At 37.4% G+C, this 15,595-nt stretch overlaps 1 protein-coding gene across 2 annotated transcripts in view; it reads left to right on the top strand.

The window, feature by feature from the left end:
• The window catches only part of CUL2 (cullin 2), a 131,610-nt gene that overhangs the window by 96,734 nt on the left and 19,281 nt on the right, over nt 1-15,595 (top strand). For both annotated transcript variants that reach the window (XM_049885023.1, XM_049885022.1), the window contains exons 10-16: nt 2,238-2,362; nt 3,925-4,032; nt 5,151-5,210; nt 6,198-6,326; nt 6,436-6,522; nt 10,556-10,708; nt 10,984-11,061. In XM_049885023.1, the coding sequence (XP_049740980.1) occupies nt 2,238-2,362; nt 3,925-4,032; nt 5,151-5,210; nt 6,198-6,326; nt 6,436-6,522; nt 10,556-10,708; nt 10,984-11,061 (740 nt within the window). The remainder of the gene's footprint in view (nt 1-2,237; nt 2,363-3,924; nt 4,033-5,150; nt 5,211-6,197; nt 6,327-6,435; nt 6,523-10,555; nt 10,709-10,983; nt 11,062-15,595) is intronic.

The following is a 15,595-nucleotide window of genomic DNA, read 5'->3' as shown; positions in this document are numbered from 1 at the left end:
CTTAACCACTATGCCACCAGGGTTTCCTTGATAACAATATACTTTGGAAAAGTGTATTTTCAGAGTATATTTTAAAGTAAAAAAAAAAACTGGGCAAATGTGTTTATACATTTTTATATCAGAAGAGCTAATTTTCTTAATACATTAATAATTCTTAGTAGAGGAAAAAAAAGGGCAAAAACAGATTTTAAGTATATGAAGAGAGATGCTCAGTCTTACTCATAACGACTTCTTGTGACCTAGCAATTTCACTCCTGAGTACATAACCTGCTGCCCAAAATGTGTGCACATATGCAAAAAAAAGATACATACTAGAATGTTCATAGCAGCATGTAATAGCCCCAAACTGGAAACAGCCCAAATGTCCAATAATGTAGAATGGAGAAAGCATGGTATATTCATGGAAATGGAAATGAACAAATTATAGCTACATAGAACATATGGACTATATGCAGAAGAATGCGGCATCAAGATTGAAGAAAGACTCATTAACAACCTGCCATATGCAGATGACACAACCTTGCTTAATGAAAGCGAAGAGGACTTGAAGCACTTAATGATGAAGATCAGAGACTTCAGCCTTCGGTATGGATTACACCTCAACATAAAGAAAATGAAAATCCTCACACCTGGAGTAATAAGCAGCACTGTGATAAACAGAGAAAAGATTATGAAGGATTTCGTTTTACTTGGATCCATAATCAGTGCCCATGGAAGCTGCAGTCGAGAAATCGAACAGCATATTGCATTGGGCAGATCTGCTTCAAAAGACCTCTTTTAAAGTGTTGAAAAGCAAAGATGTCACTTTGAGAACTAAGGTGTGCCTGACCCAAGCCCATGGCATTTTTGATCGCCTCATGCATATGAAAGCTGGACAATGAATAAAGGAGACTGAAGGAGAATTGGCACCTTTGAATTACGGTGTGGATGAAGAATATTGAATATACCATGGACTGCCAGAAGAATGAACAGCTCTGTCTTGGAAGAAGTACAGTCAGAATGCTCCTGAGAGGTGAGAACGGAGAGACTTTGTCTCACATACTTTGGCCATGTCAGGAGGGACCAGTCCCTGTAGGATAATATCATGTTTGGTAGAGAGGATCAGCAAAGAAGAGGAAGACCCTCAATGAGATGGACTGACACCGTGGCCGCAACAATGGGCACAACATAGCAAGGATTGTAAGGGTGGCACAGGACTGGGCAGTGTTTCATTCTGTTGTACAAAAGGTCACTATGAGTTGTAACCAACTCATGGCACCTAACAACAATGTGGATGAACCTTATAACTTAATGTTGAACAAAAGAAACCAGTCATGAAAGAATACATGTTGTATGATTCCATTTACATAGAGTTCAAAAACCTGTAAAACTGATCTGTGGTTTAGTAGTCATGATAGTGGTTACCTTTGCAGAGGAGCAAGAGGCGTACCTAGTGATTGGGAGGAGGCGTGAAGGGGACTTCTAGGGCATAGGTAATGTTCTGTTTCATACTCTGGGCGGTGATTCCATGGGTGTGTTCACTTGTGATAATTCATTGATATACACACTTAACGATTTCCACACTTTCCTGTATGTGTGCTATATGTCAGTAAAGTTTAAAATGAAAACCACTACACTGAGACATCATTTTCACCTCTCCCAGTGGCAAAGATCACATTGTTGGAAAAGGGAGCTCCTGGGTGTTGGGAGTGCTGTTCAGAAAGATCTATCTACAAGATTAAACTTTGTCACAGCAGTTCCACTTGTAGGGGGTTATAATACACATATTCTTGCCAGCATACAAATTATGAATTGGAACATTGTTTGTAATACCAAGAGATTGGAAACAGCTTAAATTTCCATTGAATGTTAAGTAGTTGTACTATAGCCATATAATGGAGTTGTAAAATATGTGCAAATTCTTTATGCATTGACATAAAAAGATCTCTATGTTAAAATAAGTGTTCTGCAACTGCAAGTAATACATAAGATACACTATATACTATTTGTGTAAAAAGGGGCAAAAGAAAGAATATGTTTATTTGCTTGAAAGGGCATACAACATTTCGGAAAGATATTAAACCACAACAACATTGCTTTCCTGTGTGGAGCGGGACTAGGTGACCGGGAGACAAGGGTGTGGGGGCACTGTATTTACTGTTCTGTACTTCTGCATGTTGAACCACATATTACCTAATAAAGTAAATTAAAAATATTTTTTGAAATATTTGGGACGTTAATAATTTTTCCCCCCCCAGACATGGCAAATATGTATGTCTTACTTCGCGCTGTGTCCACTGGTTTACCTCATATGATTCAGGAGCTGCAAAATCATATCCATGATGAGGGCCTCAGAGCAACCAGTAATCTTACTCAGGAAAATGTGAGTTATAAGGAACTGGAAATTTTTTCTCTTAATCAGATTTATTATGGAGTTTTTCTTTTGACTTCACAGTTTTATAATATGAAAGAAAAAAATTACATAGTTTTGCCATACCAACAGATCGCTCATTTTTATTAAAATCATTTTAAGCCTAGAGTCTGTTGGTCTCATAATTATCAAATTATTAGAAAATCGTTGGATGAAATGGACTTCTTCTTAAGCCATGTTGATGTGTTCACTTAGCAATTGTTAACTCACTTCTCACAGAAAAATATGTTGGCTGTTTCTCAATAAATAAATTTCTTCATAGCTGGCATTAGTACTTAATTAGTTGTTGATGTAATGACGTTAATTGGTGGTAATACAATTTGAAACTTTTTTCTTTACATAGTCTCTGAATTTGATTGTCCATGAAGCAAATTTAGATTAAAACAACCTTCCCTATGTATATTTGTTTGCTATCTAAAATATCTAAAACAGTGACCTTTGTGTTCCTAATACCCATCTTTCTCAAGAGTAGCCTACCAGTCAAATAAGTGTTTGCAGCGAGGTGTCTTTCCTGTCAAAGTGTGTCCCTGTCATTACCATCTTGTTAACTGGTGATGGCTGATGAATAAGATAGATATGACATGAGTATTCCATCTGTACCTTTCTAAAGAAGAATATTTGCCCTTCACCTTAACATAGTAACGTGTGTGTAGACAACATTGCTCAGAAGCTTTAATTAAGAGCTGATAACCTTAGTTGTAGATTTATTTGTTTTTCTGGCAAATAATTTATTGTATATTCTTAGTTTTTATGTCATGCCACAATAAATGCATACATTTTCCATTTCATAGAACTATTTATATTATTTAGGCCTATTAGTTTGTATTGTTTATTTGGTTTATTAGTTTATATCATTTGGTCTGTAGGTTCAGGGTGTTGAATGACATTAGGCATAGTGGTGTAGAGTTTGGTGTCAAGGGCTGGGAGATGGAAATACAAGAAAAACAGTAATGCATTTGTCAGAGACTCACATGATTTTAGCTGACTTAGTTAAGTCTCAGGTAGAATTCTTCATAGTTATCTTCATTAAGAGGGAAAACTTATTTTTGCAGTAGTAGGTATTTCTTCCTTCTGAGCTGTGAGGCATCGTTTGTTACCGCCCAGCTCTGGGGGCCTATATTCTGACAGATACTGGCTCTTTAGCTCTCATGTCTCCTTCAGCCATCAGGGGCTTTGAAGACAGTTTTTGGGTATACAGCCCTCTATGAAGGTGATAGTTCAGAGATGGTGTCTTCTTACCCTTAAGTGATGGTAGTCCAACAGAAGAGAGAAGTGTGTTTTTGGAGAGTTTCCTGGCAGGGGAACCTACACCATCCTGCATTTTTGGTGTTGAATGGCAAGCTCATTTCAATGTCAGCATTAAAATTTTTAACACCATCTTAGCTAAAACATTTACTGTTTACCTTTACTGTTAATTTACCTTTACTATTAATTAAACAAACCTTTAGTAAGTGTGATTTTCTCCTTGAACTTCTTAAAATGTGATTTTTTTACTTTGTATCTCAAATTTTTAGATGCCAACACTCTTTGTGGAGTCAGTTTTGGAGGTACACGGTAAATTCATTCAACTTATCAACACTGTTTTAAACGGTGATCAGCACTTTATGAGTGCACTGGATAAGGTAATGTTCATTTTTTATAGTCATTTATTCTCTTTTTTTCATCATCATTGTTTGTCATCGTCATTCTTAGGCAGTTTCAGAATTAGGGCCTCTAGTTATGAGATTTCTGATCCAGTTATGGAGATCAACCTCCGGTAACTAATTTCACTGTGGAAGTTAAAATAGAAATGATTAACAACTTTTAAATTACTAATGGAAGGGTTAAATTAAATGTTTTTGAACTCCCATGATTATGTTACGTAAGGGGAATTGTTGCTAATAAACTAATACTGTCTAAAAAGTACATGGATAATTTTAATATTCCTTAGTATTTATTTTTTCCTTTGGAATATAGTACCTGGGTACTTGGGCTATATTGAATAATATTTAAAACAAAAAAAAAATATTCCAGTGAAACTGTTGAGAGCTGAAACTCTATAGGACTGCAGTGTTTTTCTGGCTCTCACAAGTTTTCTGCCTTTGACGGGGTGGAGTCTTAGCACTTTTTTATCATTGTTTGTGGAAAATATTTGAGTTTTCCTTCTCGGACAGGTTTCTGCCTTACACAGGTTCCAGCCTTTGCAGGTTTTACTGTATTTTTATAAACCCAAATTTTGATATTCTTTAAAGGAAATTTGCTTAAAAGGTTGTTATAAGGTGAAAGTAATCTTATCTGTGTTCAGATTTTAGTAGTGAGTTATAAAGAATATCTTTCAGTAGGAATAAAATATATAATTATTATGTAATTATTATGAGGAAAGGTGCCCTGGTAGTGCTCGGCTGCCAACCAGATGTCGGTGGTTCGAACCCATCAGCTGCTCCTCGGGAGAAAGGTGTGGCATTCTGCTTCTGTAAAGATTACAGCTTCGGAAACCCTGTAGGGTAGTTCTGCTCTGCCCTACAGTGTCACTGTGAGTCAGACTCAACTCGATAGCGGCGGGTTTGGTTTTTTTATCATAAGGAATCCATTTCGAGTTTACCCTAAGTTGGATAAGGAAACGCTATTAACAAACTACCACTGAAATGCCAGGTTTTTTGTGGTGTGGTGTTTTTTGAACATAGAGATTACAGTGTGTATTGAACCAGCGGTACTTTTACCCTATTGCTGGTGGCTAATTACTGGCCTGTTTTCTATTTAGGCCCTTACATCGGTAGTAAATTACAGAGAACCCAAGTCTGTTTGCAAAGCACCTGAACTGGTAAGTTTAATGGTTGCTTAAAAATAACCTTTTGGAAAGTCTTATTAGAGAATAAAAACTGAAGAGAACATCAAATTGATTTTTTTCAGCATTCTCAGAAAAATAGGCCAAATTAAATTACTAAAAATAAAAGTGATTGTCTGCAACATATATAATTTGGCTTTTATTTAAGAAATGCAAAGGCCATATACCACAGTCTTTCCTTAAGTAATAGCTAAGTAAGAAAACATTCCATTTTATGAAGTTTCGGTTTTTTAATGTGTTTGCTTTGAAATAATTTATTTGCGTTACTCCTAATGGAAATCTTGTCATATCTGATGTCTAAAGGAAATCTGATTCTAAATTTTTAGTAACCTTTAAAGGAAACTTTTGCAAGGTTGTTATAAGAGTGAGAAAAAGTAATTGTTTAGTGTCAAAAAATTACATAACTGCTCGAAATTCACTTAGATGCTCTTTTAGGAACTTGATACCAGTGCTTTTTTATTACTAGTCCATAAATGTTGATTTGATATTCGACATGTTTATAGTTTTTTTTCCTCAGCTATTTTTCTTTTTTTAATTTTTATTGTGCTTTAAGTGAAAGTTTACAAATCAAGTCAGTCTCTCATACAAAAATTTATATACACCTTCCTATATACTCCTAGTTGCACTTCCCATAATGAGACAGCACACTCCTTCTCGCCACACTCTCTTTTTGTGTCATTTTGGCCTGCTTCTGACCCCCTCTGCCCCCTCATCTCCCATCTGGACAGGGGCTGCCCACATAGTCTCACGTTCGACATGTTTTAGTTTTTTTGAAAAAAAATTGTTCTGTGACGCATACTTTTAAAGGTCTTTAGTTTATGTTCATATTTTTTAAACAAGTTTTAGGACAGCAAAGACTTTGTCCATTGATCTTCACTTTATTTTATTGCTAATTTGCCTCCTTTGAGACATGATATGTACATAAGGGCCCTTTATGAGACTTGTTATCAATTTCTTTTTGAGCTTGCTAAGTACTGTGACAATTTACTAAAGAAATCAGCAAAAGGGATGACTGAGAATGAAGTAGAAGACAAGCTTACGAGCTTTATTACCGTTTTCAAATATATTGATGATAAGGACGTTTTTCAAAAGGTAAGCTATGAATAGAAAAGTTTTATTTGTATTTTAGTCAGCTTTGATTTATTTTGGAACTTTAAATCAGACAGGAAGTAATCTTAAAAAAATTTTTTTTTAAATGTAGTTCTACGCAAGAATGCTGGCAAAACGTTTAATTCATGGGTTATCGATGTCTATGGATTCTGAAGAAGCCATGATCAATAAGTTAAAGGTAATGTAAGCCTTTGATCCAGTAATGTCTCACCCAGAAATTATTTCAGTAGTACACAAAGACATTGATTATAGCATTATCTGTAATAACAGGACATAATCCATTAACAGGGACTAGTTAAATGTATAAGGGTATATTCATACAGTGGGATATGCAAATAGTGTGTTAAAAAGACAAAACCCATCTATATATTAATATAGAAAGATCCACAAGATAGTCATTAGTTACTTTAAAAAAAGAGTTACATCACTTGTAGATGAATAAACCTGAAGTATTCCTTTAAGTAGCAAGTTTTGGAGTACAGTTGGATTTCAGTTCATTTCTATATCATTCAACTTGCAGACAGATGAGACAACAATGATTGATTTATATTTGTCCTGAGTTACTCAGGAGTTAAACTTTTCCTGTAGACATTGCATATGGCGTGTATCCCTTCTTAAACATACCGACAATTTACTTTGTTTAAAAAAACTTTGAAAGTAATGTTAACAGAACACAAAGCCTTTTATATCCTGAGATTAGAGATTCAGAATTTTGACCTCGTGATGACAGGTTGAAATAATTTCTCCAAAGAAAAAGATTTGTCATCACTCAGTAGATGATGTTAAAAATATGCCCAAGTGCTTTCCTTTTTTTATTGACTACTCAGAGTATTCCTAGTAACTTTTCATGTGTATTTCACACTAAATATTAAAGTATCTTACATATAATAACAGAGCATTTTGCAGTGTTGAAATGAGATATAAGAATTTATAGAAAAGCTTGTGTTTTTTTTTTTTAATTATTTTTATTGTGCTTTAAGTGAAAGCTTACAAATCAAGTCAGTCTCGCATACAAAAATGTATATACACCTTGCTGTATACTCCTAATTGCTCTCCCCCTAATGAGATAGCCCGCTCCTTCCCTCCACTCTCTATTTTCATGTCCATCCCACCAGCTTCTAACCCCCACTGCCCTCTCATCTCCCTCTAAATAGGAGATGCCAACATAGTCTCAAGTGTCTACTCGATCTAAGAAGCTCATTCTTCACCAGCGTCTTTTTCTCTCCCACTGTCCAGTCCGATCCCTGTCTGAAGAGTTGGCTTCGGGAATGGTCCCTGTCCTGGGCCAACAGAAGGTCTGGGGGCCATGACCACCGGGGTCCTTCCAGTCTCAGTCAGACCATTAAGTCTGGTCTTATGAGAATTTGGGGTCTGCATCCCACTGCTCTCCTGCTCAGGGGTTCTCTGTTGTGTTCCCTGTCCGGGCAGTCATTGGTTGTAGCCAGACACCATCTAGTTCTCCTGGTCTCTGGATGATGTAGTCTCTGGTTTATGTGGCCCTTTTTGGCTCCTGGGCTCGTAATTACCTTGTGTCCTTGGTGTTTTTCATTCTCTTTTGGTGCAGGAGGGTTGAGACCAATTGATGCATCTTAGATGGCTGCTTGCTAGCATTTAAGACCCCAGATGCCGCTCTCCAAAATGGAATGCAGAATGTTTTCTTAGTAGATTTTATTATGCCCATTGACTGAGGTATTCCCTGAAACCATGGTTCCCAAACCCCTGCCCCTGCTATGCTGGCCTTCGAAGCATTCAGTTTGTTCAGGAAACTTCTTTGCTTTTGGTTTAGTCCAGTTGTGCTGACCTTGCCTGTATTGTGTGTTGTCTTTCCCTTCACCTAAAGGAGTTCTTATCTAATTAGTGAATAATCCTCTCCCTCCCAGCCCCCTCTCATAACCATCAAAGAATATTCTCTTCTCTTTTTAAACTATTTCTCGAGTTCTTATAATAGCCGTCTTAATACAATATTTGTCCTTTTGCAATGGACTAATTTCACTCAGCATAATGCCTTCCAGGTTCCTCCATGTTATGAAATGTTTCACAAATTCACTACTGTTCTTTATCGATGCCTAGTATTCCATTGTGTGAATATACCATAATTTATTTATCCATTCATCCATCGATGGGCACCTTGGTTGCTTCCATCTTTTTGCTATTGTAAACAGTGCTGCACTGAACATGGGTGTTCATATATCTGTGTGTGTAAAGGCTCTTATTTCTCTAGGATATATTCCGAGGAGTGGGATTGCTGGATTGTATAGTAGCTCTATTTCTAGCTTTTTAAGGAAGCACCAAATCGATTTCCAAAGCGGTTGTAGCATTTTACATTCCCACCAGCAGTGTAAAAGTGTTCCAGCCTCTCTACAACCTCTACGACATTTATTATTTTGTGTTTTTTGGATTAATGCCAGCCTTGTTGGAGTGAGATGGAATCTCATTGTAGTTTTGATGTGCATGTCTCTAATGGCTAAAAAAAAAAAAAAAAATTTTTTTTTTTTTTTAATGGCTAATGATTGTGAGCATTTCCCCACATAGCTGTTAGCTACCTGAATGTCTTCTTTAGTGAAGGGTCTGTTCATATCTTTTGCCCATTTTTTAATTGGGTTATTTGTCTTTTTGTAGTTGAGTTTTTGCAGTATCATGTAGATTTTAGAGATCAGGTGCTGATCAGAAATGTCAAAGCTAAAGGCTTTTTCCCAGTCTGTAGGTAATCTTTTCACTCTCTTGGTGAAGTCTTTGGATGAGCATAGGAGCTCCCAGTTATCTAGTTTTTTCTTTGCATTGTTAGCAATGTTTTGTATACCGTTTGTGCCACCCATCAGGGCTCCTAACGTTGTCTCTCTTTTTTCTTCCATGATCATCATCATTACAGATTTTATATTTAGGCCTTTGATCCATTCTGAGTTCATCATTGTGCATGATGTGAGGCATGGGTCCCGTTTCATTTTTTTGCAGATGGATATCCAGCTATGCAATACCACCTGTTAAAAAGACTGTCTTTTCCCCACTCAACTGATTTGGGGCCCTTGTCAAATGTCAGCTGCTGATATGTGGATGGATTTATGCCTGGACTCCAATTCTGTTCCATCGGCATATTTATCTGTCATTGCACCAGCACCAGGCTGTTTTGACTGCTGTGGCAGTATAATAGGTTCTAAAATCAGGTAGAGTGAGGCCTCCCGCTTTGTTCCTCTTTCTCAGCAATGCTTTGGCCAATCCGGGGCCTGTTTCCCTTCCATACGAAATAGGGGATCTGTTTCTCCATCTCATCAAAAAATGTTATTGGAATTTGGGTTGGAATTGCATTGTATCTATAGATAGCTTCTGGTAGAATAGACACCTTTACAGTGTTAAGTCCTCCCATTCATGAGCAAGGCATGTCCTTCCACCCATGCAAGTCTCACCTGGTTCTTGCAGAAGTGTTTTGTATTTTTCTTTGTGTAAGTCTCCTACATCCATGACAAGACTTATTCCTAAGTATTTTATCTTCTTGGGAGCTACTACAAATGGCATCGACCTGGTGACCTCCCCCTCAATGTTCCCCCTGTTGGTGTAGAGGAATCCAACTGATCTTTGCATGTCCATCTTGCACCCTGACACTCTGCTGAACTCTTCCACTAGTTCCAGTAGTCTTCTTTAGGATTCCCCAGGGCCCTCTGTGTACAAGATCACGTCATCTGCAAATAGAGACACGCTTACTTGTTCCTTGCCAATCTGGATGCCCCTCAATTCTTTATCTAGCCTAATTGCTCTGGCTAGGACCTCCAGCACAATGCTGAACAAGAATGATGACAAAGGGTATCTTTGTCTGGTCCCGGATCCCAAGGGGAATGCCTCCAGGCTCTCTCCATCTAGGACGATGTTGGCTATTGGCCCTGTACAAATGCCCTTTACCATGCTGAGGAATAAAAGCTTGTGTTTTAAAGAGATATTGTATCATAATTATGTTTTTATTTACTTATTTAGTGGCCTTTAAAAAGAAAGGAATTTGTTTTGCACAACCCCTTGAGGTACACTTTGCCCTGTTGGGTTGCTGTGAGTCAGAATTGATTCAACAGCAATGGGGTTTTTTGGTTTTAGGTGTAGATACAGAGGGAGGGCATTTAAATGCAGTAGTAAGCGATTCTTACTAATCCAGTATGGCTTATCCTTTTTTCTTTCTAGATGATTTTTAAAACAAAACAAAACGCCCTTTTTTTTTATTTTTTTAACAGCAAGCCTGTGGTTATGAGTTTACCAGCAAGCTACATCGGATGTATACAGATATGAGTGTCAGTGCTGATCTCAACAATAAGTTCAGCAATTTTATCAAAAACCAAGACACAGTAATAGATTTGGGAATTAGTTTCCAAATATATGTTCTGCAGGTATGAATATGTGTTTTATTGTGGGCATATCCTAATCATTTCACATACTCTGATACAAAGGATTAATAAATGGATGTCGGATTAGATTTTTTTCAGTTAATTGATTGTGTCTTCCAAAGTTACATTTGGAATCAAATATTCCATGATAGTGATGCTGATGGGTTTTATCAAAATTTTGAGGGAGGGGAAAAAAGATGTTTTAGTTCTTGTATCATTTTTTAAATATTTATTTTCGAGTTAGATGATGTTGATCTTTTTACCCTTTTTCTGCTTAGGCTGGTGCGTGGCCTCTTACTCAGGCTCCTTCATCTACATTTGCAATTCCCCAGGAATTGGAAAAAAGTGTACAGATGGTACGTTTGTAGAAAATGTATTAGAAGACCTAAAGTGTTTTAGTAATTGTCTTCGTATTATATTCCTTGAAATATTTTTCTAAAGTTTTAAGGGTTCATGTGATACAAAAATTATGAGTTTGCTCAGCTGCAATATGAAGACACGGTCTTCCACAGCCCTGCCTCCCCAGGGTTGCCCTCACTTCTGATGCGCTGACAGCTAACTCAGAGGTTTCCACAACCACCCTCAGGTTGCATAATTCACTAGAACGACCCACAGAACTCAGGGAAGTGCTACGTCCCCTTTTTACAGCTTTGTAATCCAAAAGGATACAAATCAGAACCACCCAGAGAAACTTATAGGGCAAGGTCTGGGAGGGTCCCCAGGGATGAATTACACTCTTGGAATTGAGGTGTTACAATACTCAAAGAGTATTATCGGCCAGGGAATCTCACCTGAGCTTTGGTGTCCAGAGTTTTTATTGACACTTCATTATGAAGGCAGGATTGTGTGAATCATTTGCCACGTGGTTGAACTCAAAACTCTAGCCACCTTCCCTCCTTGGAGGTCAGGATAGCAAGCGTCCCAAAGCTCCAAGCCTCTAATCCCATGGTTGGTGTTTCTGGCGGCTAGCCCCCCATTTTGAGTCATCTCCTTAATATAAGCTGTGGAAGGCCTCACCATGAGTCACCTTTGTTGGTATCAACTATCAAGTGTAGGCCAGGGTGGGGTGGGGGGGCACCATTAATAACAAAGACATTCCAGTCACTTGCGAAATTCCAGTAGTTCAGAGGTTATCAAACTGGGGACGCAGAAAGGTCCGCCAAATTCTTTATTACACAGGAATATATTCCACAAATTACAGTCAGTCTTTCTTTTGGGAAGAATATTAAATAACTGTAGTTACTAATATTAAAACCAAAATGCTAAAGAATATCATATAGATCTTTGTCAAAATGTGTCTGTTGTTCTTAGTAAATTTACTGTCTGCTCTTAAGCAGTTTCAAATTATAAAAATTTTGATACCTAACACTTAAAAAAATGATTTTTCCATTTGAATCTTGAGCCAATTTTTTTTTTTTTTTTTCCTGTGTTATAGTTATTCCTGGGCTGTGGCTTAGGCAAATACATGTGAGATGTGAACTATGCTAGAAAAGTGGATTGAAGCCGGAAAATTCAAGGGAAAGTTGCTTTAAAATATGATCGAGTAGAAACCCTGGAATGCTTACCAAAAAACATTTTAAAGGACTTTCATTTTTTAATAGCTTTATTGAGGTAGAATTCATATACTGTGCAGTTCACCCACTTAAAATACATAGTTGAAGGTATATTTAGTATATTCCCAGAGTTAGGCACGCACCACCACATTTTGGAACATTTTCCCTTCCCCAGAGGAAGCCCCCTGCCCACTGGCAGTTACCGTAGGTCCGTTGATGCTGTGGCCTGTGTGAGTACTTCACTCCTGTTTACCGCTGACCAATACCCCATTGTTTGGATAATGGTGCATTTTATTTACCTGTTCCTCGGTGAATGGACATTTAGGTTGTTTCTACTTTCTTGGTATTATGAATAATGCTGCCATGAACATTTGTGTACAGGTTTTTGAGGGAACATGTTTTCATTTTTCTTGAAGCTAACCCCTCTTGAGTCTCTGACTTAATCAAAGAGGCTTTCTATTACTTCACGGGATGAAAATTTTGGTAGCAGTTTTTTTCTAGAGAAACCTTTATCAGCCTTTAATAGACCCTTTATTTGGACAGTGATTTGAGGTTGTGAACCAGTGAGCTATGCATAGATTTATGATGTTTAAAATGAAAATGCCATTTCATTACATTATTTCCTTTTTTTTTTTAATGGAAATCCTGGTGGTATAGTGGTTAAGTGCTACGGCTGCTAACCAAAGGGTCGGCTGTTCGAATCTGCCAGGTGCTCCTTGGAAACTCTATGGGGCAAGTTGTACTCTGTCCTATAGGGTCTCTATGAGTCGGAATCGACTCGACAGCACTGGGTGTGGTTTTTTTGGTTTTATGCACAGTAGATAGTTTGGATCATTTTATTATAGGAAGTTTTTTTTTTTTTTTTTCTTAAAAAAAAGAATTGCAAATAAAATAAACATAATGAAACACCATTTCATTACATTATTTCCTAGAGCTATGCACAGTAGGTAGTTTGGATCATTTTATTAAAGGAATTTTTTTTTTCTCTTAAAAAAAGAAGAATTACAAATAAAATAAACACAGTGCAGCTCTGGAATCATAATTCCTAGGTTCGAATGTTTATTCTGCCATTGACCAAGCCCTGTGGCTTTGGGCAAGTAACTTTCTAAAGCTCTTAACTGACAACGGTATTACCTCATAGTGTTGTTATGGGGATGAAATGAGGTAGTCCATGTAAAGCACCTAGCCTGGTGTGTAGTAAGTGCTCACTAAATGTTAGTTGGTAATAGAGGTAATAATACTATACTCATAATGATGGTAGTAGTCGTGGTAATAGTAGAGTAGAATATATAACCTGCCAGGTGGATTTCAGGATAAGAGGCATAAGGTAGACGTTCAGAATAGAAGTCTAGGACTTCTTACATCCTCTTTGAAAAAGGGATTGAAGCACAAACCGTCTTATAAACCATATGAAGAGGAGCATTCACCAGATAACCCTTTGGGTGTATCCCCGAGCTATTATGGATTTTGCAGAAGGATAGATGGGAGCTAGGGGCCTGGGGTGGGGTAGCCAGGTAAAACATCCTGAAGTATTTGTGACCAGGCAAGAGAAAGAAAATTGACTTATTTGTTCTTAAGCCTACTTCTCCATTCATAATTAAGGGAGAGAATGGGGGCCAGCTGAAGTAAAGTTTCCTTCTAACTTTGTGTCCTTCCCTCTCTCCTTGAAATAATTATTTTCCAGTGATCGTTTTTTAACTCCCATGAACTTTGTATGTATGGCCTTCATTAGATTTCAGTTTGCACACTTACAAGTAGGAATCAGGGTTCTCTCTAAATATAAAATTACGTAAGCCCAAGAATTTTCTTCTCTTCATTTGGATTTTTTCTACCTACTGGTAGAGAGAGTTTGTCCTTAGACTTCTTCCTAGTAAATCCAAGTTTTCAATTACCTAGGAATGAAAATCCATTTGTATATTTGATAGTGTCCGTTTCTCATGTGTAAATCAACTCATCTTGATTTAGCGACAATTCCTATTTTTTATTTTATTCTTAATATAGCTATTTATAAAAAATAACTTCCATTTTATACACAAATGTCTTAAAATTACCTTATATGTAAAATGGAGATTGTGAGAATGGCCCAAGACGGGGCAGTGTTCATTCTGTGGTAGATATGGGCACCATGAGTCGGAACCAACTGGACGGCACCTAACAAAAACAAATCTTAAAATTATGGACATAAAGGCCATTTGAGTTCTGTTTAATTGCCCTCAAGCAGACTTTTTAAGATGCTGTCCTTCAGCCTGAGTATTCCTTGCTTTAAGATGAAAAAGTTAAATGTATTTCTTACTTAATCAACTTCGGTAACACAATTATTTGATTATACAGTAAGCAAGGTGTGTACGGCTTTTGTCTTGTTCTACCAGATTAATTTACGGTGTTCCCATTTGGGGCTGAAGTGCCTTGTTCTTCAGCATTTGTAGATATGAGTCTTTAGATTTTAAATTTAAGGATGAAGGAGTATTTTCTTTTGCCGTATCGATATTATCAATAAAACTTCAGTGAACAGTGCTAATTGCATAAACAGGTAAAACGTGCCTTCACAGCTTAGAATCTTAAAGCTAATTTCACACTTCAGTAATTTATAAAGAACACTTTTAGCTTGGGTTTCTTATTTTTAAAAGTGCTTTATTTTGCTTTGGTCCACAAATTGGTTATAAATTATGAGATGTATACTAGTAATGGAATTTTATTGACAACCCCATTAAACCAGTTCTCATCAAGTCAGTGATGACTTATAGCTGACCCCACAGGACAGGGTAGAACTGCCCCGTAGAGCTTCCAAGGAGTGGCTGGTGGAGTCAAACTGCCGACCTTTCGGTTAGCAGCTGAGCTTTTAACCAGCGGAGCCACCAGGGCTCCATTGACAACCCCAGATAAACCAAGCCTGTTGCTGTCTAGGTGGTTCTGACTTGTGGCGACCCTATAGGATACAGTAGAACTACTCCATAGGGTTTCCAAGAAGCCCCTGAAGAATTCAAACTGCTGACCTTTTGGTTAACAGCTGAACTCCTAAACACTGCACCACCAGGGTTTCCTTGAAGACCCAGTAGGTTATTAATTAGTCAAAGTATACTTCTAGAATCTCCTTATGGCATATTTTTGTTTCGTCTTGCCTAGATTAGAAGTAAGAAAATCTTTAGTATTCCAGGTACCAGTCATTTTCTAGTGGTCACGAAAACGGGTTGGTGGCTATACTGGTAGAGGAGAGTGCTGGGGTATTAACATTGGAGGGGAAAACGTGCTGAACAAGCCTCAGCTTCTCTAGACTAGTGAAACTTGGAATAAGCTGCTAACTCTATTGATTGCTTTAGTTAAACTAAAAGGTAAAGTT

This window comes from Elephas maximus, chromosome 4 (genome assembly GCF_024166365.1).
Source record: "Elephas maximus indicus isolate mEleMax1 chromosome 4, mEleMax1 primary haplotype, whole genome shotgun sequence".
Taxonomy (NCBI): domain Eukaryota; kingdom Metazoa; phylum Chordata; class Mammalia; order Proboscidea; family Elephantidae; genus Elephas; species Elephas maximus.
Note: the sequence above shows the minus strand (reverse complement) of the source record. Positions and strands in the feature narration are given on the sequence as shown.